This window comes from Mobula birostris, chromosome 13 (genome assembly GCF_030028105.1).
Source record: "Mobula birostris isolate sMobBir1 chromosome 13, sMobBir1.hap1, whole genome shotgun sequence".
Classification (NCBI taxonomy): domain Eukaryota; kingdom Metazoa; phylum Chordata; class Chondrichthyes; order Myliobatiformes; family Myliobatidae; genus Mobula; species Mobula birostris.
In genome coordinates, this window is record NC_092382.1 from 1,338,334 (window position 1) to 1,363,294 (window position 24,961).

Here is a 24,961-nt window from a genome sequence, read left to right on the forward strand (position 1 = left end):
CACTCAAACCCACTTAGATTAACACTACCTTGGACAGAAGGAGGAAGAGAAATAACATACATGAAAAACAAAAATCACACAACAGTCAGATAAAACTTGAAAGTATATTTTTTCATCAAAACTGAACAGGATTCAGCACTCCCTGTGTGTGTATGCAATCATGATAAGGAATACAGCCCAGAAACTCAAATGAGAGGCTAATTCAGAAAAAATGAATCATAACTGTGGAAGAAAACATTAACCAGTGGAATGAGTATGACCCTCCATGGGAGACATCCCAACGATCTGAGCAGACGAGATGTTGACAAGGAAGCATCGAGCACCTGACTGAGAGTTGGAGACCTCTTCCCAGAAACAGAGGGGTTCCTTGCAGAAATGCAGGACAAGGTGGTTAACAAAAGGAAAAACAAAATTGAAAATACATGAAATACAAACAACGCAGTAAGTGCAGAAAATGCAAGAGAAACCAGACACGATCCAACACATTCCAGGATCCTGCAGCAGTTTAACTCAATCTGATTACTTACAAAGGTACAATCAAGTGGCAAATATCATTCACCAAAATCTTGCTTTAAAATACAAACTCATGAATGACCACAACTTCATTGAAGCACCATAAATTCAAGCCTGATTCAGTTACAGAGTCAAAATCTTACAAATTATATGATAATCAATACATTACTACTAATAGCACAAATGATAACCATCCAGATATAATATTACAGGATAAACAAGCAGCAACAACTCCCTCAATAGATATAACCATTCCCCGCACACACATGTTCCTCGACCAGTGGAGCACCTCACCACAGGCATTGTTTGTGTCATCAGTCAGACAACCGAATTATTTTCTCTGTCAATCGGCTTCGAAGTATTGCTACTCTGTCATTCGTTGCCACACCCCACTGCTGATTCCCTTCTCCTCACCATGCGTTCTTACCCCGACCATCATCCAGAGCCCCAAGCTCTGCCCTGCGTGGACCCGCCTCTGGTTTCTGACCCTGCTCCGTTGAACAACTAACTGATGGCTTCCCTTTCTGCTTTCAGTCTTTAGAGGACAGTGGACAACTCTTTAGAAGCAGGGAAAATGACCCATAATGTGGAAATGAGTCGTGAATAAGGATGTTAACTCCCAATGTCATTCTTCTTCAGCCCAGAGATTAGAGGGGCGAAGAACATCTCAAACAGAACTGCAGTCAGCTCAACTTCTTCAGTCTGCAGAGAATTCAAGGGAAACCTCTTCACCCACAGAGTGGTGACTTTTGGAACCCATCACCACAGGGAGAGTGAGAGATGAACAATAGGGGAGGATTTAAAAGGACTGTCATGGAACAGAATCACTGGCAGGGTCCAGCCAGCCTGAGTTGACGCTCTACTGTACACTAGGTATGTTATAAATTCACTAAGTACCGGAGACAGAGTTTAAAATAGAACTGATTTATTTGTCTCAGATCCAGAATATTAAACTCCAGTCCCATTAAAGGTGAACGTGCAGCAGAAGAAACTCCTCCCATGCCCAGTGACCAGGGTGCAGAACTGGGTGTGGTGAGCAGCAGCAATAATTGCAGAGTTCAGCACCGACAGTCACTCTCGAAATTGCATTCAGCAACAGTGATGGACAAATATCCAGCATGCAGCTCATTGAAACTTTCTCCTCAGGTGAACCCGGTAATGTGTCACAAGGTTAGAATATTGAGAGAATCCTTCCCCACATTTACAGCAGGTGAACAGCCTCTCCCCAGGGTGAACTCAATGATGCACATTTGGTGGAAATGGCTGAGAGAAACTCTTCCCAAAGTCTGAGCAGGTGAACAGCCTCTACCCAGTGTGAACTTGCTGGTGTCTCAGTAGATGAGATGACTGAGCAAATCCCTTCCCACACACTGAGCAGGTGAACGGCCTCTCCCCAGTGTGAACTTGCTGATGCCTCAGCAGATGAGATGACTGATTGAATCCCTTCCCACACACTGAGCAGGTGAACGACCTCTCCCCGGTGTGAACTGACTGGTGTCTCCGTAGGTGAAATAATAAAGTGAATCCTTTCCCACAGTCTGGGCAGGTGAACGGCTTCTCCCCAGTGTGAAATTGGTGGTGTCTATGAAGGTCGGCTGATCGAGCGAATCCCTTCCCACAGACTGAGCAAGTGAATGGTCTCTCTCCAGTGTGAACTCGCTGGTGTGCTATTAGGGTGGATGATCGAGTGAATCCCTTCCCACAGTCTGAGCAGGTGAACGGCCACTCCCCAGTGTGAACTCGCTGATGTGCCCGTAGCTGGGATGACTGAATGAATCCCTTCCCACATTCTGAGCAGGTGAATGGCTTCTCCCCAGTGTGAACTGACTGGTGCCTCCGTAGGTGAGATAATAAAGTGAATCCTTTCCCACAGTCTGGGCAGGTGAACGGCTTCTCCCCAGTGTGAAATTGGTGGTGTCTATGAAGGTCAGCTGATCGAGTGAATCCATTCCCACAGACTGAGCAGGTAAACGGTCTCTCCTCAGTGTGAAATTGCTGGTGTATCAGTAGGCTGGATGATTGAGTGAATCCCTTCCCACAGTCTGAGCAGGTGAACGGCCTCTCTCCAGTGTGAACTCGCTGATGTATCTTCAGTTTAGATGATTTAATGAATCCCTTCCCACAGTCCGAGCAGGTGAACGGCCGCTCCCCGTTGTGAACTCGCTGATGTGCCAGTAGTTGGGATGACCGAGTGAATCCCTTCCCACAGTCTGAGCAAGTGAGCGGCCTCTCCCCAGTATGAACTGACTGGTGTCTCCGTAGTTGAGATAATAAAGTGAATCCTTTCCCACAGTCTGGGCAGGTGAACGGCTTCTCCCCAGTGTGAACTTGGTGGTGTCTATCAAGGTCAGCTGATCGAGTGAATCCCTTCCCACAGACTGAGCAGATGAACGGTCTCTCCCCAGTGTGAAATTGCTGGTGTATCAGTAGACTGGATGATTGAGTGAATCCCTTCCCACAGTCTGAGCAGGTGAATGGCCTCTCTCCAGTGTGAACTCGCTGATGTATCTTCAGTTTAGATGATTTAATGAATCCCTTACCACAGACTGAGCAGGTGAACGGCCGCTCCCCGGTGTGAACTCGCTGGTGAGCCATTACATCAGATGACTTAGTGAATCCCTCCGCACAAATTCAGCAGACAACCAGCCTCTGCCCAGGGTGAACTGACTGGCGTGTCCACAGGTCGGAAGACCGATTGAATCCCTTCTTACACACAGAACAGGTGAATGGCCTTGTCCAGTGTGAAATTGCTGATGTACCTTCAGCTGAGATGACTCAGTGAATCTATCCCTGTAGTCTGAGCAGCTGAATGGCCTCTCCCCTGTGTAAAATGATGGGCATGGCAGTCGGTCAACCCCTCCCCACAGTCTGAGCCGGAAGGATGATCGAGTGAATCCCTTGCTCCACTTCATAAATATCTGGACAGAGTCAACAAAGCTGGTGCATTGTGGTCGAGATTCCTGTAGATAAATTCCTTGTCATTTCTAACCTGTAAAAAGATTTACAAAATCCATAAATGGGTGTAGGACAACATTTAAGATGAAATCACTTGAGTTGTCAAGGTGTGATCTGGCACAGTGAGGTTCAGCCCAAGTTGGAGACAGAAATCATCTTCTAACTGGGCATAGTGCTGGTATCTGGAGTGACCATCAAATTCTCAGATGCTCTTCCTGTCTCTATGAGAAAGGGTCATTTCTGCCATCTCCAATCTGTGACCTGGCTCAGTGTGACTTTCTCCATTGGTATTATTCCCGGTTCCCACTGAGCTGCATGGTTTCCTGGCCCCAGAGTAACTGAAACACTCTCACACAAATAGCCAGCAGTGCATTCCACACACCCACCACTCTCTGTGTAAAAAACCTACCCCTGACATCCCCTCGGTATCTATTTGCAAGCACCTTTAAATTATGCTCCCTCATGTTAGCTATTTCAGCCCTGGGAAAGAAACCTCTGGCTTTCCACACGATCAATGCCCCTCATCATCTTATACATCTAAAAAAGGCTCTAAACATAAACAAGAAATTATAAATTGCTTTGAGGATTTGTAAGAAGTATACAAAAATATGAGGGTATAGACAGTGTAAATACAAGCAGCTTTTTCCACTGTGGTTGGTTGGGATGACAACCAGAGGTCATGGGTAAGGGGGGAAGGTGAAAATTAAACAGAAACATTTGGAAAAGCTCTTTACTGAAATGGTCGTGACAGTGTGGAATGAGATGTCAGCACAAGTAGTGAATATGAGCTCGGTTTCACCATTTAGAAGAAGTCTGGATGGGAGCCTGGATGGTAGGGGTATGTAGGGCGATGGTCCCAGTGCAGGTAGTTACATTAGACAGCATAAATGTTTTTTTGGCATTGACTAGATGGGCCAAATAGCCTGTTTCTGTACTGAACCTCTCCTTGTTTGTATGACAGAGAAGCTGGACAAACTTGTTTGGCAGGGAAAACTGGTAGGTGTGACACCGGAACAGCAATGTTTGGAGTTTCCGGGAGCAATTCAGGAGGTGAGTGATCGATACATTCCAAAGAAGTGGAAGCATTGGAGACGCAGGAGGACACAACTGACACTTAAATGAAAAGCCAAAGCCAACATAAAAGTCAAAGAAAGGGCAAACAAAAGAGCAAAAACTTTTGGGAAGCTTTCAGAAACCAACAGAAGACGACTAAAAAAAAATCAAATGAGCTCAGGGCGTGGAATGATGATTAATGAGTCAGTCATTAATGAGTCTTGGTAGCACCCAACAGTCTGAGGCATTTAGAGGAACAAAATATCTGGGGCCTCAATATCTCCTGAAAGCCAAGATACCCTGTACCAGTTATCTTTCAACTTTTATTTTGACAGGCACATACTAACTAGACACCCTCAAAACTTCACTTCTGAAGGCCTCCCACTTACAAAGTGCACCTTTACCAGAAAACAGCCTGTCCCAAACCACACTGGTCAGATCCTTTCTGACACCTTCAGAATTGACCTTCCTCCAATTTAGAATCTCAACCCATGATCCAGATCTCTCTTTTTCCATCTATATTTTGAATTCCATGGCATCATGATCACTAATTTCTGTCACCAACCCTAATCATTTCCTAACAGCTTATTTCACACTTCTATGTCGGGAATTCTATGTACTGATTAAGGGTACATTTGACAAACTCTACCCAATCTGGTCCTTTTACAGTATGGGAGTCCCAGTCAATATGTGGAAAGTTAAAATCACTTACTGAATCAAACTTTGTTTCTTGGCATGGTCTGCAATCTCTCTACAAATTTGTTCCTCTAAATCCCTCAGACTGTTGGGTGCAACCAAGTCCTAATAATGGCTACAATATCATAATTCCCTGTCCTGAGCTCATCTGGCTTTCCTATGATGCTTCTTGCATTGTGATATACACAGCTCAGCACATTCATCGCACCATACTCAATCATTTGATTGCTGACTCTATCTGAGGTCTGAACAATATCTGACTGGTGTCAAGAAAACAACCTCTCGCTCATTGTCACAAAAACAAAGGAGCTGATTGTGGACGACAGGAGGAATGGAGACAGGCTAACCCCTATTGACATCAATGGATCTGGGGTTGAGAGGGTGAACAGCTTTAAGTTCCTCGGAATAAACATCACCGAGGATCTCACATGGTCTGTACATACCGGCTGTGTTGTGAAAAAAGCACAACAGCATCTCTTTCACCAGAAGCTTGGGATGGGGCCCCAAATCCAAAGAACTTTCTACTGGCACACACATTCCAATAACTTTCCCACTACTGATGTCAGGCTCACAATGTATAATTTCCTAGTTTATTTTTAGAGCCTCTCTTGAACAGTGGAACAACATTGGCTGTTCTCCAATCCTCCAGTACCTCACCTGTCACTCAGAATGATTTAAATATCTGTGCTTGTGCCCCGACAATTTCTGCAGTTGTCAGCCGCAGGGTCCTAGGGAACAACTTGTTAGGCCCTGGGGATTGATCTACGCTAATTTGCCTTCAGACAGTAAACTCTTCCATCTCTGTAATCTGTACAGGGTCCATGAAGTTGATGCTGCTTTGCCTCACTTCTATAGACTCTGTGACCATCTCCTGAGCAAAAAATCTCCCACATCTATTTTGTCTCGTCATATGGATTACCATTCTGATCTTGCAGAGTATTAATTTTTCCCTTGCAATCTTTTCACACTCAACATACCTGCAGAATCCATGAGCATTCTTCTTCACCTTGTCTGCTGAGGCAACCTGATGTCTTCTTTTATTTCTTTCATAAGTGTTCACTTGAATTTCCTGTATCTCATAAGTACCCCATTTGTTCCTATCTGCCTGTACCTGGTATGCACCTCCTTTTTATTGATCTGGGGGAGGAAAGCCAAAGGGGTGATGGAGCTGCATGGTGGGAGGTGGGGGTAGAGGGGGGGGGGGTTAAACTAAAGTTGCAGGGGGAATGGGAGCCTGAATAACAGAACAGATAGTGGAGGGGTTATGGAGACAGATGTTGTTCAGTCCTCAGACAAATTCAGGAATGAGAAACGTTGAGCATGGTGCAGTAAATATGCTCAATCTTGTATATTTCAATACAAGGAGCAGTGTAGGAAAGGCAGATGTGTTCAGGGCATGGATCAACACCTGGAATTAAGATAATAGGATCTGGCAACTGTGGACTGGGACAGGCTGCTTTATGGAAAAGGTGTGCTTGGTAAATGGGAGGCCTTCAAAGTGAAGTTTTCAAAGTACAAAGCGGGTGTGTGTTTGTCAGAATAAAAGGTAAAGATAGAGACTGTAGGGAACCTTGGTTTTCAAGAGATATTGAGACCCTGGGGAAGCACAAAATGGAGCTGCAGAACAGGGATAGGCAGGCAGGTTCTTATGGAGTATAAGAAATGCAGGAGAACACATAAGAAATTTAAAAAAAAAAGCACAGCAGCTCTTTCACCTCAGACGGTTGAAGAAATTGGGGATGGGGCCCAAAATCCTAAAAACTTTCTACAGGGACACAATTGAGAGCATCCTGACCGGCTGCATCACTGCCTGGTATGGGAACTGTACTTCCCTTAATCGCAGGAACCTGCAGAGAGTGGTGCGGACAGCCCAGCACATCTGTAGATGTGAACTTCCCACTATTCAGGACATTTACAGAGACAGGAGTGTAAAAAGGGCCCAAAGGATATTGGGGACCCAATTCACCACAACCACAAACTGTTCCTGCTGCTCCCATCCAGGAAATGGTACCACAGCAAAATGACCAACAGGTTCCGGGACATCATCTTCCACCAGGCCATCAGACTGATGAATTGATTTCTATGTCCTTTGTACAAACTATTTATTATAAATTACTGTAAATTACACATTGCACATTTAGATGGGGACATAATGTAAAGATTTCTACTCCTCATGTATATGAAGGATGTATGTAATAAATTCAATTCACCCTCCCCACTATCTGTTCTGTCATTCTGGCTCCCATTCCCCCTACAACTTATTTTAACCACATCACCCTCTCCCCACACTAGCACTAGCGAGCCTCACCACTGGGATATTAGTCCCTTCTTGTTCTGTTCCCCTCTCACCCCTTTGACTTTCCTCTGCCAGGTAATCCCCCCCAACAGTTTCTAAAGTGGTTCCACCTGTTGCTGTGTGGGATGGCCACAAGAATACTCTGCGATGGCGATTTAAGCTCATTCCCCTTCCTGACTCTCACCCAGTTTCCTGTGTCCCGCACCTTGGGTGTAACTCACCTCTCTTCATGTCATATCTATCACCCCCTACAACTCCCAGCTGATCCAGAATTCATCCATTTCAAGTTCCAACTCCGTAAAGTGCAGGGTTACAAGCTGCAGCTGGATGCACATCTTGTAGGTGAGGGCATCAGGGACACTGGAGGTCTCCCCACCTTCCCACCAATGTCCCCTCTAATTTGTAATGACCAGTGTGCACATAAATCCTGTATTGTGCATTCTTTTATCCAGTGACAACATGTGCACAGTGAATTTTATATAGAGAGGTATTTATTTTAACAGCTAGCAAAGCACTGTCGATAAGAACTTTGATCTCCTCTGGGTTCGATCGAGTTCATCTGCATTCTCACACAACCGATATAGCAGGCTTGTAATGGGTAACGAAGGATTTTCCCACCACAGCTTTTGCATATTGTCCATATGTGGTGTGCTTGCTGAATTATGCTTTAAAAAGTCAGATTTCCAAATACCACTCCACTTCGTCACACCTGTAAATTCTCCAGTAACTCTTGCATCACCACAATAGACACAGGTAACACCAGTTTCCACATTCAACATAAATATTTTCCTGAACCCTCCTGAGGAATTGAGCATATATGAAAAAAAATATTTTGAACCTATGTAACCTCTATCTAAAAGAATAATTGGGACCGAACAGGAATTTTTGAACTGAAGTAAACTCTGCCTTCAGTGGTTAGCTAAGACAAGCTTAATAACAGTTCTCTGCGGCTTGCAGAGAGACACACAGACAGCTGATAACATTATACATTGTACCGTCACTTCAGAAAAGGAAGAATTGATAAATTGTACATCGTACTCTCGTTTGTCTGGGGGAAAGGAGGACTCACTGATACAGACAGGACTGAACATCTGACTGTAATTAAGTCACAGCCTTGCAAAGAGAATAACTGATAAGGACTGGACAGTACATCCATCTGTAAATAAAACTTTGATTTCGCGAACTCTCTTATCTAACTAATTAAATTTTGCACCAACAGACTTGTTGGGTGTACCAATTCAAATAACATCTTGCAAGAGTAATGTATGGGGCTTACTATGTGTAAATATACAGCTGTAACCTGACTAAGTCAGTCCACTTGTCAGATGGTGGCAGTGCTTACGTGCCTTCCCTTTGACAACTGGGTCTCAATCTCCCGCAGGAAAATGCACAATAAACTGTGGTGACGATAAGAAGCTGGTCTCCCGTGTTTTATTCAGATTCAAAGTTAACATTTGGCGTCACAAAAAGGATCCCAATATAGGGAGTACCAAGCAGACGGGCTGAGTAAGCGGCTGGACCACTCTGGGGACTGCGGAGACCGACCAGGCGCCCAATAGGTATTTTACCTTTTGTCTCTCTCTGTTCGTTCCTTTGGAGGAACAGTCCCTCGCCCGAGGCTGATCGCATACGTTGACGGGATCGGGAAAGAATCTGTCAGGAGGCTCGTATAAGGAAGGCAAAGTTTTACTTAGTGGGCAGGAGGTATTACCTGGTAAACTTTACTCAGTGGACAGGAGGTAGACTTGCCCGGTAAATTTATCAATTGAGCAGGAGATGCCAGCCGGGTAAAGTAATGAATTGGGCAGGATGTGCCGGCCGGGTAAGTTTATCTGATTGTTACTTGAGCAGGAGGCGTTGTGCCGGGTAAATTACTCAGAGAACACGGGTCAACTGCAGTCGATTGATACGCTTGGAACAGGAGCAGACCCACACAATGTGTGTGAGAGGTTTCCAGACAAGGAAAAAGATTTGCGAATGTTGACTGCAGTGCTCAGTAAGCAGTTGGGGGACAAAATGTGGCCACTGGGATCGTCTGCAGTACACATTTACCTCATGAGAACAAGCAGTAAATTAGATATGGCACAACAACTGTGGAAAGAAGTGGAAATTGTTGAAAAGGGAATGGAAGGAAAAGGCAGATGTAAAGTGGAACAGTATATTATTAGCAAGTTGGAGGAATAATGCATGTGACAAAGGAATAGAGTTATGTACTGCAGAAGAAACACCAAAGGTTGGGAGACACTAAAAGTGGAGCGTGAGTGGGAGGATGGGAGCTGAAAACAAGAGCAGGAAAACAGCGTAAGCAAACCAAGGCCTAGATAGGAGATAAGGGCAGGAACGTCAGTCTGAAGTTCAGGGGATGCCTCTGAGGAGGAGTGCAAACTGTGGTCCCAGATGGCATGCCAGAAAGACCCCGACCTAGGTTTTTGGATCACCCCAGCGGGACAGGTTTGTGTTCCTACACAGTTCTTATCAATATTGGTCAATTATATACATAATTGTAGACACCTGGAAAAGGAGGGAATAGTTGGTAACCTGTACCCTGCACACCGGGTACGACTCCCGTACCAGGTGGACCTTTTTCGTGTCTACAAGTTGATTTTATTGAATTGCCTAGAGCACATTGCTATAGATACTGCTTAGTTATTATAGATGTGTTTAGTAGCTAGACTGAAGCTATTCCAGCTACCAATAATACTGCTTTGACTGCTGTGAAGGTATTATTATGGGAAATAATTCCTAGGTACGGCCTGCCAGAGATGCTGAGCTCTGACAATGACGCACACTTTGTGGTGAAACTTAACGAAAGGGTATGTAACGAACTAGCTATGAAGCGACAATTCCACTGTGTACACCACCCACAGGCCGCTGCCGTAGTAGAAAGAGCCAATGGCACTCTGAAGAGTAAATTGGCCAAACTAACGGCGGAGACTGGACCCACTTGGTTGAAGGTTCTACCGTTAGCCCTGTTCCACATGAGGGTTACCCCACAGGGGAAAACAGGGTCATCACCAGCTGAAATCACTTATGGACGGCCCATGAGGACACACTGGGGACCAAGACCTTGTGTACCATTGCTCCCAGAAAGTCTACCGGCAAAATTAGATGTGCATACTCTAGGGGAAGAGATGGGGAAATATATATGCCAACTAACCAAAATTTTCCAAGCATTACATTCACAGCTACGACAGGCTTAGAAGGAAGAGAACTACCCCGCAGAGAGGAGTGACTATCCCACCACAGAATCTGGGAATTTTGTCCTGATCAAGAACTGGGATTGAGAGAAACTTGGACGTCGGTACAGAGGACCATATCAGGTGTTACTGACCACTCCCACGGCTGTGAAACTGAAGGAGCAATCTCGGTGGATAAATCGAACAGACTACAAACACGATACTGAAGGTACTGAGTAGAAGGACTCTCTCGGACTAAAGGAAAATGTATTGGTTGATAGTGGTATCCGTGTTTATGTCTTTGAGTGGGCTCACCCCAGCATCCGGGGGCCCCCGTTTTAACACCTTTCTGTCTCTCTATCACACCTATGCCATACAGGTAGAACTAGGTGTCTGCTGGGTTTGTGTCACAATTCCGCAGCATGGTAAAACTATGATTCCAATGTCAGTAATCCCGCTCAACCAGAGTGAGGAACTCTCAGCCTGGCTTTTCTCAAGTAACACCCGGGGAAGTGAGGTGAGGAACTGTGGTCCAGTCAAAGATGACCATGGCTGTCAGTGTTTTGAGGAATGGTATCTCAGGCCCCCACTAAATGGAAATTCCTATACTGGGAAACATGCATCCTGGCCATACTTGCAGGTGGCCAGCAGCGGAGAGGAATAACTGAGACTGAGCGATTTTGGATAATCACTTTTCTCTTCTATGGAGTAGCCAGGAATTCACGAGAGATGATCAATTTGGCTACAGCACTTGAGGAGCTGGCCACAATACTACAGGGGCCCTGACAGAAACACAGGCCCAAGTAACAGAAATATCTACTGAAATGACTGCAATCCGGCAAACCGTCCTACAGAATCTTATGGCTTCAGATTTTATCCCAGCTGAGAAAGGGGGAACCTGTGCTATTATTGACACAGAATGCTGCACCTATATCCCTGATGACTCTACTAACATTACATCCCTCTCTGAGCACACTGCCGAGGAGACTGCAGCATTAAGAAAGTTGGACAGGATTTACATGGGGTCACCAAAGGGTCAAAATGATGGTCTTCGAAGGCCTGTTCGGTGATATGTGGGGCATGATATTGCATTATGGCCTAATAGTTCTACATGTCATTGTTATAATTACTGTTGTACGCTGTTATTACCCACTGATATGTCAATGCTGTACTCGGTTGCTTTCTCTGTGAAAAATTACTGCTTTGTTGATCATGTAATGATCAAAAGGAGGGAATGATAAAGTATATAAAAGGGTTAACACGTTGTTAAACGATAGCAGCCTGTTTTTCTGAAAGAAACTGCTGATGATCAACAGATGTGCTGAGCCACGCTGAGCCATATTTCTGCTTGAGGGTATCTAGCTAGGGTTTCAGGATGCTTATCTCCCTGTGCACTCATGCATAGAGATAGGACAGATTCAGTCTGTTCTGTGTGTGTAAGCCATTATGACTATTTTGTAATTTGTCTTTAGCAAATAACTTTGACTCCAGCTTGTCTTGTGTGGGGGGTATCTGGACGGATATATCTGTGGTGTAAGGGAAATTGTTAGTCAGTTAGTGGATTGGGCAGGAACAGTCATGGACTGTTCCTGTTTGAGCGAATAACTGAATAGCCCCGGGTGCTTGGAATAAAGAGTTTGTACTTATACGATCTCTGAGTGACTTTATCCGGATTCGACTTCCACAGAATGGGAGTGGTTTTAAAGGGCTGGGCTGCTGGAAGCACATTACCAGACCTGGAGTGATTGCAACTGGGTCTGACAGAGGCATAACTGGCTCTTCTGGGAACATTCAGTCTCACCTCAACTATTTCCTACCATCCTTTGTACAAGTATGCAACGTCTAAAAGACCAGTGTTTGAGTAAATGAGACTCACCAAACTTTCCCCTGACTGAATCACTGGATTCTCCGAGTCAGATGGGTCCTCTCCAGCTGATGCTCTCAACCCTCGGGCTGATTCTCTTGTTGCTGTTCCCTCATCTTCAGTCGTGGTTTGCTTCCAGTTGGGGTTTTTCTTCCAATAAATCTCTCACCGCAGGTCTAACTTTAACGTGAAAGATAATGAAGCACAATAACAATAAAAAGGAGAAAAAAACATTTCTGTTTAATGTTACTAAGAACAAAACTCACTAAAATTTAAACATTGAAGGCAGATATAATGATCTCAGTGAACAATCTATTATTGTCCTTCACACGTCACAGAACGATGTGGGATAAGAAGGAGCCATCATTCAGTCATGGTAAGACATAAGACACAGGAACAGAATTAGGTGAGTCGATCCATCTGGTCTGCCTCACCACTCAACCATGGCAGATTTTTATTCCAACACCATGTTCCTGCCTTCCTCCTGTAACCCCAAAGTTACTTAGCAATCATGAATATATTAATCTCTGTCAAAAATATACCCGAATGGCAGCCTCGACCAAAATCTGTGGCAACAAATCCTACAGATCGGACATCTTTTGGCCAAAACATTTTTCTCATGTCAGTTTTAAAGGGAAGCATCTTTATTCTGAGACTGTGCTGTCACATCACAGACTCTCCGTCTAATGGAAACATCCTCTCCATGTCCACTGTATCCAGGCTTCTCAGCTTTCAAGAGGTTTACTTGACCATACATCCCTCCACCACCCCAACTGTCCCTCTGAACTACATCCAGCACAGGCCCAGAACCATGAAATTCTCCTCATACATAATGCCGATCATTCCTGAGATTATTCTTGTAAACCTTGTTTGCAACAACTGTACAAACACATTTCCAGGAATAATAGACAAATTGGTACCAGGATAATTTAGGGGGAAATGTTGTGCTTTCTTTACTGTTTTACTGTTACATACCTTGTGGGCATCTTGTGACTGTCTTATGACCATGAAGTAATGGAGTATCTTGTGAGCATGATGTAATTGCGTTGTGATGGTGGGGTCAAGTAATTTTCCCACCAGTGTGAGGTCATGTGATGACCTGTTCCAACAGGTATACATGGGGAAACCCCTGTTGTTACGGAGTTAGTTCGTCAGTTTTGGTTCGTCAGTTACTCAGTCAGTTAGTTTTGCTGCGTAATCATCTCATGATGTAGTTTCGTTTCAAAGCAAAGTTTTACTTTCTATCTTAAGGTAAAAACGTTGTGCTGGCAGTTTCGCCAATCGCTGCCGGGTTTTGTTTGTTTACCTTTGCAGTCTAGTGTCGGAGAGTGAAGACCTTTACCAAACTACAGGAACCTGAAGGATTGAGTAAAGGTTGTGTCATTTGGCAGTTTCATAAAAGATCGACCTTATTGAATCTTCATTCAGAATTAGTGACCTGCAACTGAGATAACCCCTGCAAGCTTGGGAAAGGTTTGTGCAGTGTTCAGCATCCAGAAAAAGGTCAGTTCTTTTAATCCCTTTTATTTCCTTTGACGTGAATCCTTTGGACAGAATCAGCAGAAACGTCACGTCTTTGAAGAAATCCATTTCCAGAGAAATCTCTCGTTATTGACTGTGTAAATCACTTGGACTTTCAAATTTACCACTTTAAGACTGTGTTCGAATTTACCTCTTTAAGAACTGTTCCAGAGTTTGGCTGTTTGTTAAATTGCCATATAGCAGTTAACTTCCGGTTAAGTTAATCGTTTGTTTACTTTTCACTATTGTCGAGCAGAGTTTATTAAATGTTTAAGTTTGTTTATAAAACCTGACTCAATTCTATATTCATAGTTGCCGACCACGTAACACTACGATCACAAAACAAGCCATTTCCATTTCCAAGTGAAACCAGGTTTATTTCAGGAAATATAAACCAGTCCAGGGTGAATGTAATAAAAGGAAACTGGAATTACCAGAAACACTCAGCAGGTAAGGAATAGCTGTGGGGACAGGAACACACTTTACAATTCAGGTTAATAACGTTTCATCAGAATGACTTCAAACATTTTCAGTTTTTAGTGCCGATCTCCAGCAACTTGAGATTCTGTCTGATTTCCACCGAGTGACAGACAGGGGGGATTTCCAAACACAGTTTGAACACCAAACTCATGGGTCTATTTCTACTGCTGTAAACACGGAATAGCCCATTTACTCATAGCCTCTCCTCAGATTAGCAGTCATTGCTTCCAAAGGAACTCCAGAAATAAACATCTGATCCCAGACCAGAAATACTTGTTCCACACCTCATAAACCCAAGCAGCTCGATGCCCGGGTCCATTTTACCTGGAGCAAAAACCGTGATATCCCAGGACCCAACTTCACAGAGTCACACAGCTGAACCTGCCACTCACTGACCCTGAAAATCTCACACATCATCCCCCGCCCCCATCTCACACTGGATAGTGCAATCCGGGATTTCCACACAACCAATGTCCAGCTGCTCGAAATTTCTGCTTCATTGCAGAAGGACGAACATCCAGCCCCATCTGTAGAAGCACTAACCAAAGTCAAAACCAAAACAGCGACAGTTCCATATGCCTGGAATGTAGATCACAGGACTCCCCCAGTACTCTTTGCTGCCAGGAAAATGCTGCAGTGTGTCAGCCAGTCACAGTTCAAAAACCAGCTCCTCCAGACCAATGCACAACACAACTGGTACCTGATGACCCTCTGGCATTCCAGCTAACAAAAACTGATTCTGGAAATAACGCAGCGAGGCCAAAGGTGCAAAAAAAAACTTCACAATGAAGACAAAGGTTAGAAGAAAGATTGCTGATATATAACATTGAGGAGGTGGGACACAGGATAGACCGAGGTTGACCCAGATGGTTGATGTATATCGCTGAAGCGGGGCGGGGGGGGGTGGGATGGGGTTAGGAGACTGGACAGAGGTTGAACAAGATGGGCAGGGATGAGCACATGGAACCAGGTGGGAGAAGGGATCAAGGACAATCATTGATGGTCCTCCAGCAATACACAGATACTGAATGAATAGTACATACTACTGTATAAAAGATCCTAAAATGACAAAGTTAGAACAAACAACAAGAACATTCCCATATATGCTTTACCCCTTACCAAATGTTTAATCAGCACACCACAGAAAGTTTCCCATCCAGACACTTCATGCTTTTGTATAGTAATTACTCTGCCCATGACTGCGAGGAAATGCAGAGACCTTTGGATACAGATCAGCACATCACAGAAACCATTCCCCCCCCCCCCCACACTTCCCGGTCCCTCAGGAAAGCAGGCAGTGAAATCAAAGATCCCCACAACCTGGGACATAGAAACGTAGAAACATAGAAAATAGGTGCAGGAGTAGGCCATTCAGCCCTTCAAGCCTGCACCGCCATTTATTATGACCATGGCTGATCATCCAACTCAGAACCCTGCCCCAGCCTTCCCTCCATACCCCCTGACCCCCGTAGCCACAAGGGCCATATCTAACTCCCTCTTAAATATAGCCAATGAACTGGCCTCAACTGTTTCCTGTGGCAGAGAATTCCACAGATTCACCACTCTCTGTGTGAAGAAGTTTTTCCTAATCTCAGTCCTAAAAGGCTTCCCCTTTATCCTCAAATTGTGACCCCTCGTTCTGGACTTCCCCAACATCGGGAACAATTTTCCTGCATCTAGCCTGTCCAATCCCTTTAGGATTTTATACGTTTCAATCAGATCCCCCCTCAATCTTCTAAGTTCCAACGAGTACAAGCCCAGTTCATCCAGTCTTTCTTCATATGAAAGTCCTGCCATTCCAGGAATCAATCTGGTGAACCTTCTTTGTACTCTCTCTATGGCAAGGATGTCTTTCCTCAGATTAGGGGACCAAAACTGCACACAATAATCCAGGTGTGGTCTCACCAAGGCCTTGTACAACTGCAGTAGTACCTCCCTGCTCCTGTACTCGAATCCTCTCGCTATAAATGCCAGCATACCATTCACCTTTTTCACCGCCTGCTGTACCTGCATGCCCACTTTCAATGACTGGTGTATAATGACACCCAGGTCTCGTTGCACCTCCCCTTTTCCTAATCGGCCACCATTCAGATAATAATCTGTTTTCCTATTTTTGCCACCAAAGTGGATAACTTCACATTTATCCACATTAAATTGCATCTGCCATGAATTTGCCCACTCACCCAACCTATCCAAGTCACCCTGCATCCTCTTAGCATCCTCCTCACAGCTAACACTGCCACCCAGCTTCATGTCATCCTCAAACTTGGAGATGCTGCATTTAATTCCCTCATCCAAGTCATTAATATATATTGTAAACAACTGGGGTCCCAGCACTGAGCCTTGCGGTACCCCACTAGTCACTGCCTGCCATTCTGAAAAGGTCCCGTTTATTCCCACTCTTTGCTTCTTGTCTGCTAACCAATTCTCTATCCACATCAATACCTTACACCCAATACCGTGTGCTTTAAGTTTGCACACTAATCTCCTGTGTGGGACCTTGTCAAAAGCCTTTTGAAAATCCAAATATACCACATCCACTGGTTCTCCCCTATCCACTCTACTAGTTACATCCTCAAAAAATTCTATGAAATTCGTCAGACATGATTTTCCTTTCACAAATCCATGCTGACTTTGTCCGATGATTTCACCGCTTTCCAAATGTGCTGTTATCACATCTTTGATAACTGACTCCAGCAGTTTCCCCACCACTGACGTTAGGCTAACCGGTCTATAATTCCCCGGTTTCTCTCTCCCTCCTTTTTTAAATAGTGGGGTTACATTAGCCACCCTCCAATCCTGAGGAACTAGTCCAGAATCTAACGAGTTTTGAAAAATTATCACTAATGCATCCACTATTTCTTGGGCTACTTCCTTAAGCACTCTGGGATGCAGACCATCTGGCCCTGGGGATTTATCTGCCTTTAATCTCTTCAATTTACCTAACACCACTTCCCTACTAACATGTATTTCGCTCAGTTCCTCCATCTCACTGGATCCTCTGTCCCCTACTATTTCTGGAAGATTATTCATGTCCTCCTTAGTGAAGACAGAACCAAAGTAATTATTCAATTGATCTGCCATGTCCTTGCTCCCCATAATCCATTCACCTGTTTCTGTCTGTAGGGGACCTACATTTGTCTTTACCAGTCTTTTCCTTTTTACATATCTATAAAAGCTTTTACAGTCAGTTTTTATGTTCCCTGCCAGTTTTCTCTCATAATCTTTTTCCCCCTTCCTAATTAAGGCCTTTGTCCTCCTCTGCTGAACTCTGAATTTCTCCCAGTCCTCAGGTGAGCCACTTTTTCTGGCTAATTTGTATGCTTCTTCTTTGGCATTGATACTATCCCTAATTTCTCTTGTCAGCCAGGGGTGCACTACCTTCCTTGATTTATTCTTTTGCCAAAAGAACGTTCTCCTTTCTCACCCACCCCAGTCTGGGAGAAGACACAACAGCCATAAAGCTCAAGGACAAATGCCAGGAGCCTCAGGAAGCGAGGCGAGTTGGGGGAAGTTAATGGGACTCAGTGACCAACATCAGATTTCCCAGCACAACGTGGAGAAAACTTCACACATAAAAGTTGCTGGTGAACGCAGCAGGCCAGACAGCATCTCTAGGAAGAGGTACAGTTGATGTTTCGAGCTGAGACCCTTCGTCAGGAGGAAGAATCAGCACCCATCCGGAGAGTGTGCACACAGCACGTGATCTTGCGTCACAAAGCGGAGGGCGGGGCAGATCTGCGGGAAATAGCCTCACGTGACCTGTTGGCGGGACTTCCATTTCAATTCTGCGGGAAGAGACAGCCTGGGCTCCTGGTTTGGATCGTTGAATGCAGATTAAGTGAAATCTACACATTTTTTCCAGCCCAGATAACTGGGTACTAAATGAGTAATTGCCCTCAGTTCGGGGCTGACGGCCAACATCAGATCTCCCCGCTCGGGATCGGTCTCAGTACTCACCGATGGGAAAACTGATATCTTCGGCCCGCAGACAGTGATCCCGACCCCCGGCTCCCTGACCAAGGAGGCGAGGTCCCTTTCCCGATCCCGCAGACGATCTGCTTCAGCACTGAGCGGAAAGGAAAACACCGCCCACCTGGAGACTGTGAGCATGCACGAAGTGACTGTTACTCCAGCACCTCTGTAAAAAAAAATAAAGTCAAAATTAACAAGCGGAGACTTCCACCTGCAGCTCAATGGAGTAACACATAAATTCTGTGGCTGCCTTTAATTCCTCCTTTTCCCCAGTCTAAACTTTGAATTATTCAACTTTTATTTTCTGGATCTTAGAGGGAAATAGTGGTCATTATGTCGTATCCTTTAAGAAGTGGAAAACAGCCTTTTGAACCCAGCAATGGGAAGGAAAAAACTTCAAAAGAAAAATCAGAAGACATGCCTGTCTGGGCTGAGCGTTTGGAACGTACGTTGATGGCTCTCAATAACAAAATGGATAATAACACTTCTGAGTTGAAGTCCTTCCGACAGAGTTTACAGACTATTGAGGAAAATATTCTTTCCTTGAATACTGAGTTTCAAGAATCGAAATGTCAGATTGTGGATATTTCAACCCAACTGGAACAGGCTCAACGCAAAATTGTCGATTTAGAAGCAAAGTCTCGTCGAAATAACATTCGTATTCTGGGTCTTCCGGAGCACTCTGAATCTGGGAATCTATTGGATTATTTTGCCAATCTGTTTCAATCTCTGTTCCCGGATATTCTATCTCAGCCTCCCGAGATTGAAAGAGCTCACAGAATTTTTACTTCATCAGGTAAAGCTCGACCAATTTTAGTCAACTTTCTTTGCTTTGAAGTTAAAGATCAAATCATAAAATGTGCAAGAAAACAGAAAGCTTTTAAATTTAATGGTTCCGAGATCCGTTTTTATGAAGATTATCCACGGGAAGTTATGGAACAACAGATCAAATTCATGCAGGTCATGAAAATCGCTTATGAAAAAACTCTTTTTCCATCTTCGAGATATCCAGCGAAACTAAAGTTATTTCCCAAAGACTCTACCCCTCATGTCTTCTTGGATCCCCAAGCAGCATTGGATTTTGTCAATTCTATTGTGGAATCAGCTGAAGTATGAAGGATATTAGAGTCTGAAAGAAAACAGGTTTTGAAGATCTCGGTAGCTGAAGATATCTTTTGATTGATGGATTACTTAAAGAAGAGGTGGCCTTCTTGGTTTGATTAAAGAATGACTTTTTTTTGAAGACTGTTTAGTATACGGCGTGAATTAATACAGCGGATAGATTGTGAACTGGTTTGATTATCTGTTTCTATTTTTCTTTTTCTTTATTAATAAAGTGATAGTTTGCTTGCAGTTTATATAGATTTTTTTCCTTATATTATGGAGTGTTTAGTAATAGATAATTAGCTTTAATTCTTTTGTTAAATAAGGCAGTAAGTTAAAGAATAATGGTGCTGATTTTCTCTCTTTGGAGATTAAACTGTTTGGGTCAATAGTATTGTTTTGATGTCTTTGGAGACTGTCTCCGCATTCCTTTAGCCTATTTTCAATGATTAAGTATAAACATTTTTTTCTTCGCCGGGCTTTCTTATCTTAAGGTTACGTACTTTTGTTGTAAGAGGGAGGAGGGAATTGGGAAAAAAAAATTTAATCATTATTTATATTCAGCGGCACGTGGAATTCCGTTCCTATGTTTCTTTTCTTGGGGATGCGTTCTGGCTTTTTCTCTCTTTTGCCAGATTTCCTTCTTTGGGGATGGTGGGAGGTTTGGTGGTATTTTTGTATTTTAGGGTTTATTGTGGGATTATTTTTCCGCACACACTTTTTGTATTTTTTTCCCATTATGTGTGTTTTCTACTTGGTTATGTTCATCACCACCATCTTTGATTAGCCCGTGATGGTATGTGTGTACTGTCGTGTTTAAGAATAATATCCAACGGTACTTAAACAGATAAACGTTATTAGTTGGAATGTACGTGGCTGGAATCACCCTATTAAGTGAAAGAAGACATTTAAAGTTATTAATCGATTCCAGCCCAATATAATTTTTGCTCAAGAAACGCATATCAGAACGGGTGATCAAAATAGATTTTTTAAAACATGGAAGGGCCTTCAATACCATGTTACTTGTCAAAATAAAACAAAGGGAGTATCTATTTTTATTAAATCTAATGTTTTATTTATTCAAGAAGACATTGTTTCAGATAATAATGGTAGATTTTTAATTATTAAAGGAACAACTTGTAATAGAAAAATTGTCCTGGTTAATCTTTATGGACCTAATGTAGATGATCCTTCTTTTTTTAAAAATGTATTTGGTTTATTACCAGACTTAAATGAATATACGCTGCTGATGGGCGGTGACTTCAACTGTTGTTTAAACCCTTTGATTGACAAGAGTTCAACCAATCAGCAGCTTCCGAGTCATTTGGCAACACCTACTAATTCCTTTTTAACTGATTATGGTTTGATAGAAATCTGTTGAAATTTACATCCTAATGACAGAGATTATTCTTTTTATTCACATGTTCATAATAAATATTCGAGAATTGATTATTTTATAGCTGATTTCCGATTTTTGTCCAAAGTCCAGAAACGTGAAAATGGTGCTATTGCAGTCTCGGACCATGCGCCTTTAAGCTTAACTTTTGACCTAAATGATGTTAGTAATGTAAACTTGCCCTGGCGCTTTCCAGAAAATTTATTACAAAGTTCGGACTTTGTTAAATTTATAGAGATTCAGATAAAAGATGTCTTTCTTTTTAATAATACCGGAGATGTTTCCAAATTGATTGCATGGGATACACTCAAAGCATATTTGCGAGGTCAGATAACATCTTACTTGACGAAATTTAAGAAAAAGATAAAAACAGAGTTAGGTAAAATTAACAAGTGGGGAATTTAACAGCAGCCGCATATTAAATAGAGGGAACTTTACGGAAGCACGGTTTGGGGAGAGGGGGTGTTGGCTGTTGGGGAAAATACCTCTAATAACATTAGGATATTTGATCGTGTTTTGCGAAATCCTGGAGCTGTGACTGTTTCTTATTTAGGTATTTGTGAAATTCCTCCTCGCTCGACCCGTTGTCCCAGGAAGCTGGGAAATACCTGAACACAAGTGTGAGCATTTTTCCGCTCTTTCCAACGGGTGCCATTGGATTCCAGGAAGGAGATATAATGAGCAAGGAATGAACTTTGAAACCTAAGCTTAAAAGTTGAAAATAATGAAAGAAAAATTCACTGCTCGCTATGAAATATTCAAGGTAATCATCCAAAATCCTCTTCTACACCTGGATAAATTTAGTTTTTTTTTTAACAAGCCAAATGGAAAAAAAAGACATTTCTAGGCTATAAGCTAGTTTTACGTCATTTCAACTATCATTAATAGCAGATCAACCCCTTGGCCGAGCTCCACCAACTACAGTTGATTGGAAAGAGGCTGTTTTTCTCTTTGTGTTGATAGGAAAAAGAGTAATTTAGTGAGGCAATGAACGAGACGAAACGCATTTCCAAACCTCCCAAATGGTTGCTGTCCTCCCATTAACATTTGTCACTTCAAAAATACGATATTTTCTATTCGTATAGATTGGATAATACTTTATGTAAAGATTCAAGCTTCTTTAACTTTTTATATATTTAAAGACTAAACAGAATCTGTATTGGTCTAACAAGGTAATACCCGACGTGTGAGGATATTGTAGGTATCGACACTCACAGGTACACTTCCTGTCCAACCATTTCTGTGAGAGAAAGGATACGAGGCAGAGTTACCAACCTTCCGCTTTTGATACTGATATTCAGCAATATTCGTAGCTTTAGTAATAGTTCATTCGACGAGCTTTTTTCATACTTGATTACTTGGTTCCAATTTAGGTGGCTAAAATTGTAAAAAAACTTACTTGCTTTATTTCTGTTATTTTTATACCTGCTTAGGAACACTGCTAAGCGCTGTGGGCCCTGCTGTCTGCTCTGACTCAGTCGTATTAGTAAGGCTACATCTGTGGTGGTCCATGTATTACTGGATAATACAAAAGTAATTTTTTCTCACCAGCAACCCTATGGCTTCTAAACAAACAAAGTTACTTTACTTACTTGATAATTATATTGTATGATAATTAGTGAGTACAACTGTGCAATACTTTGTCATATTATTAAATCAAGCATTATATGTTTAATTGTACCAGTTATACACTGAAATGTAGAGATAGGCTACAATCTTGTTAATGTCTTAACTATCACTATATTTCTGTAGAGCTCTGGAATGCATATATTTCTTTCATCTTGGTTTAGTGCTTGACAATATAAGAAGCCCTATTCATATGCATGTGTGTGTGTATGTATACATAAATACATGAGAGAGAGAGAGAGAGAGAGAGGGGGGGAGAGAGGGGGGGGAGAGAGGGGGGGGGAGAGAGGGGGGGGGAGAGAGGGGGGGGAGAGAGGGGGGGGAGAGAGGGGGGGAGAGAGGGGGGGAGGGGGGGAGAGAGGGGGGGAGGGGGGGGGAGAGAGGGGGGGAGGGGGGGGGAGAGAGGGGGGGAGGGGGGGAGAGAGGGGGGAGGGGGGGAGAGAGGGGGGAGGGGGGGAGAGAGGGGGGGAGAGAGGGGGGGAGGGGGAGGGAGAGAGGGAGAGAGGGGGAGGGAGAGAGGGAGAGAGGGAGAGAGGGAGAGAGGGAGAGAGGGAGAGGGGGAGAGGGGGAGAGGGGGAGAGGGGGAGAGGGAGACTGACACTATATATGCCACACCCAATTTGTGTACCTGCTCATTACATGAATGGGGGAAGGAAGTTACCCAGTGCATGAAATGAGCTGGTACACAAATTAGGTGTGACATCGAGGTACTTAGTCTAAGGTGGAAGAAGTCAATTTTAGAAAACCTGTCAATTTTCAATTATCTGAAACAGAAATACCACAACAGTTATTAACTTCAAACTTTCTGCATGATCACTCACAGAGCGGAACTACACGTACATGTAACGACAGCTGTAAACTTCAGGCCTTCTGACTTAGGCCACGAACTTATCAATCACCCCTCGTACAGCTCCGGCACCTAAAAGATTGTCACTGCACCCCTGCTCCAGCCGTCAGACAGAGCCCGGGCCCGGGACTTTCCCGATCCATCGGCCCCGATTCACACAAACCCGAGATTTGTTTCCACTCACCGCCGCCCGAACAGGAGAACCGCCAACGGCAGCGGCATTCGGCACCGCGCATGCGTTTGGCAGGACGTTCGCGGTAGCGCCACCGGTGGCCGGAGGTCCATGCTGCGCCGCCGGTGGCCGGAGGTCCATGCTGCGCCACCGGTGGCCGGAGGTCCATGCAGCGCCACCAGTGGCCGGAAGTCGATGCAGCGCCACCAGTGGCCGGAGGTCCACGCAGTGCCACCAGTGGCCGGAGGTCCATGCAGCGCCACCAGTGGAGGAGGTCCAGCAGCGCCACCAGTGGCCGGAGGCCGGAGCGACAACGGAGAGGAAAATCACAAACACAATAAAGTCTGCAGACGCTGGAAATCCAGACCAACACAAACAAAATGCTGGCGGAACTCAGCAGGCCGGGCAGCAACTATCGAAAAGACTCAACAATCGACGTTTTCAGTTGAACCCTCCTTCAGGACTGAGATGGAATGAGGGAAATATCTGAATAAAATCGGGGCGGGCGAGGAAATGCCGAGCTGGAAGATGATAGGTGAAATCAGGTAGGTGGGAAAACTGAAGAGCTGAAGAAAATAGAATCTAATAGGAGAGGAGAGTGGAGAATAGGAGAAAGGAATGGAGTAGTGGACCCAGAGAGAAGTGATCAGCAGATGAGAGGATGTGGAGGTTGGGGAGGGGGGGGGGGTACTCAGACGGAATATAAGGTGCTGATCCTGGACCCTGATTGATTCCCTGACTTTGAGAGGAAGGGGTGTCTATGGTTCACATGGTCAGGGTGTTGAGTTTACCAGGAAACAGAGACTGCAGGGACGAGAGGTTTTCTGTTGACTAATACACTGTGTGTGGACCCCGCTGGCAATTCTGGTGTTGTGACCCGAATCTAGACAAACACCAGGCTGCCCACTCCACCAACAACACGGCACAGCCGGACACATAACAGAGGACTTTACATCTCACAACACTGGATTCAGTGATGAAACCCGTGATTAATGTTGTTGTCCCACCGAAATCATCAGAAACGTCCATTCAGGTGTTTTTAAATACGAGCGCTCCCCCACAGGTGACGTCACACAGATGCACGCACCGCCCGACGTCACACATGGGTCCCCCACAACGGGATCTGCCCTCACGTGCGCCGTGTCTTACGTCACCCGTGCGCTGGAGAGCTCGAGTTTTGTCGGTTTAACGGCTGGGCTACTAGTCACGTGACCAGCCCCTCCCCCACCGTTGTCAACAGAAGATTCAGGAGCTGCGCTATAACCATTGGTGCAAAGAGATGTCAAT

At 44.2% G+C, this 24,961-nt stretch overlaps 1 protein-coding gene across 3 annotated transcripts; it reads right to left on the minus strand.

Annotated features, from left to right (window-relative positions):
- On the minus strand, window positions 1-23,731 carry LOC140208186 (uncharacterized). 3 transcript variants are annotated; one of them, XM_072276677.1, is made up of 4 exons: window positions 23,687-23,731; window positions 18,515-18,695; window positions 12,566-12,729; window positions 1-3,502 (listed from the first exon to the last, which is right to left on the minus strand). In XM_072276677.1, exon 4 carries the CDS (start codon window positions 3,106-3,108, stop codon window positions 1,819-1,821), a length of 1,290 nt encoding a protein of 429 aa, XP_072132778.1. In that variant the 5' UTR covers window positions 3,109-3,502; window positions 12,566-12,729; window positions 18,515-18,695; window positions 23,687-23,731; the 3' UTR covers window positions 1-1,818. The 3 variants fall into 3 exon arrangements, with proteins under 3 accessions (XP_072132778.1, XP_072132776.1, XP_072132777.1); XM_072276675.1 differs by having other exon boundaries at window positions 12,566-12,733; XM_072276676.1 differs by lacking the exon at window positions 23,687-23,731 and adding an exon at window positions 23,496-23,677 and having other exon boundaries at window positions 12,566-12,733.
- Window positions 23,732-24,961: the final 1,230 nt, after the last annotated feature.

Bases quoted from the DNA above. Each gene is read 5' to 3' on its own strand.
- LOC140208186 (XM_072276677.1), bottom strand. From the start codon at position 3,108: ATGGCTCACCAGCGAGTTCACACCGGGGAGCGGCCGTTCACCTGCTCA.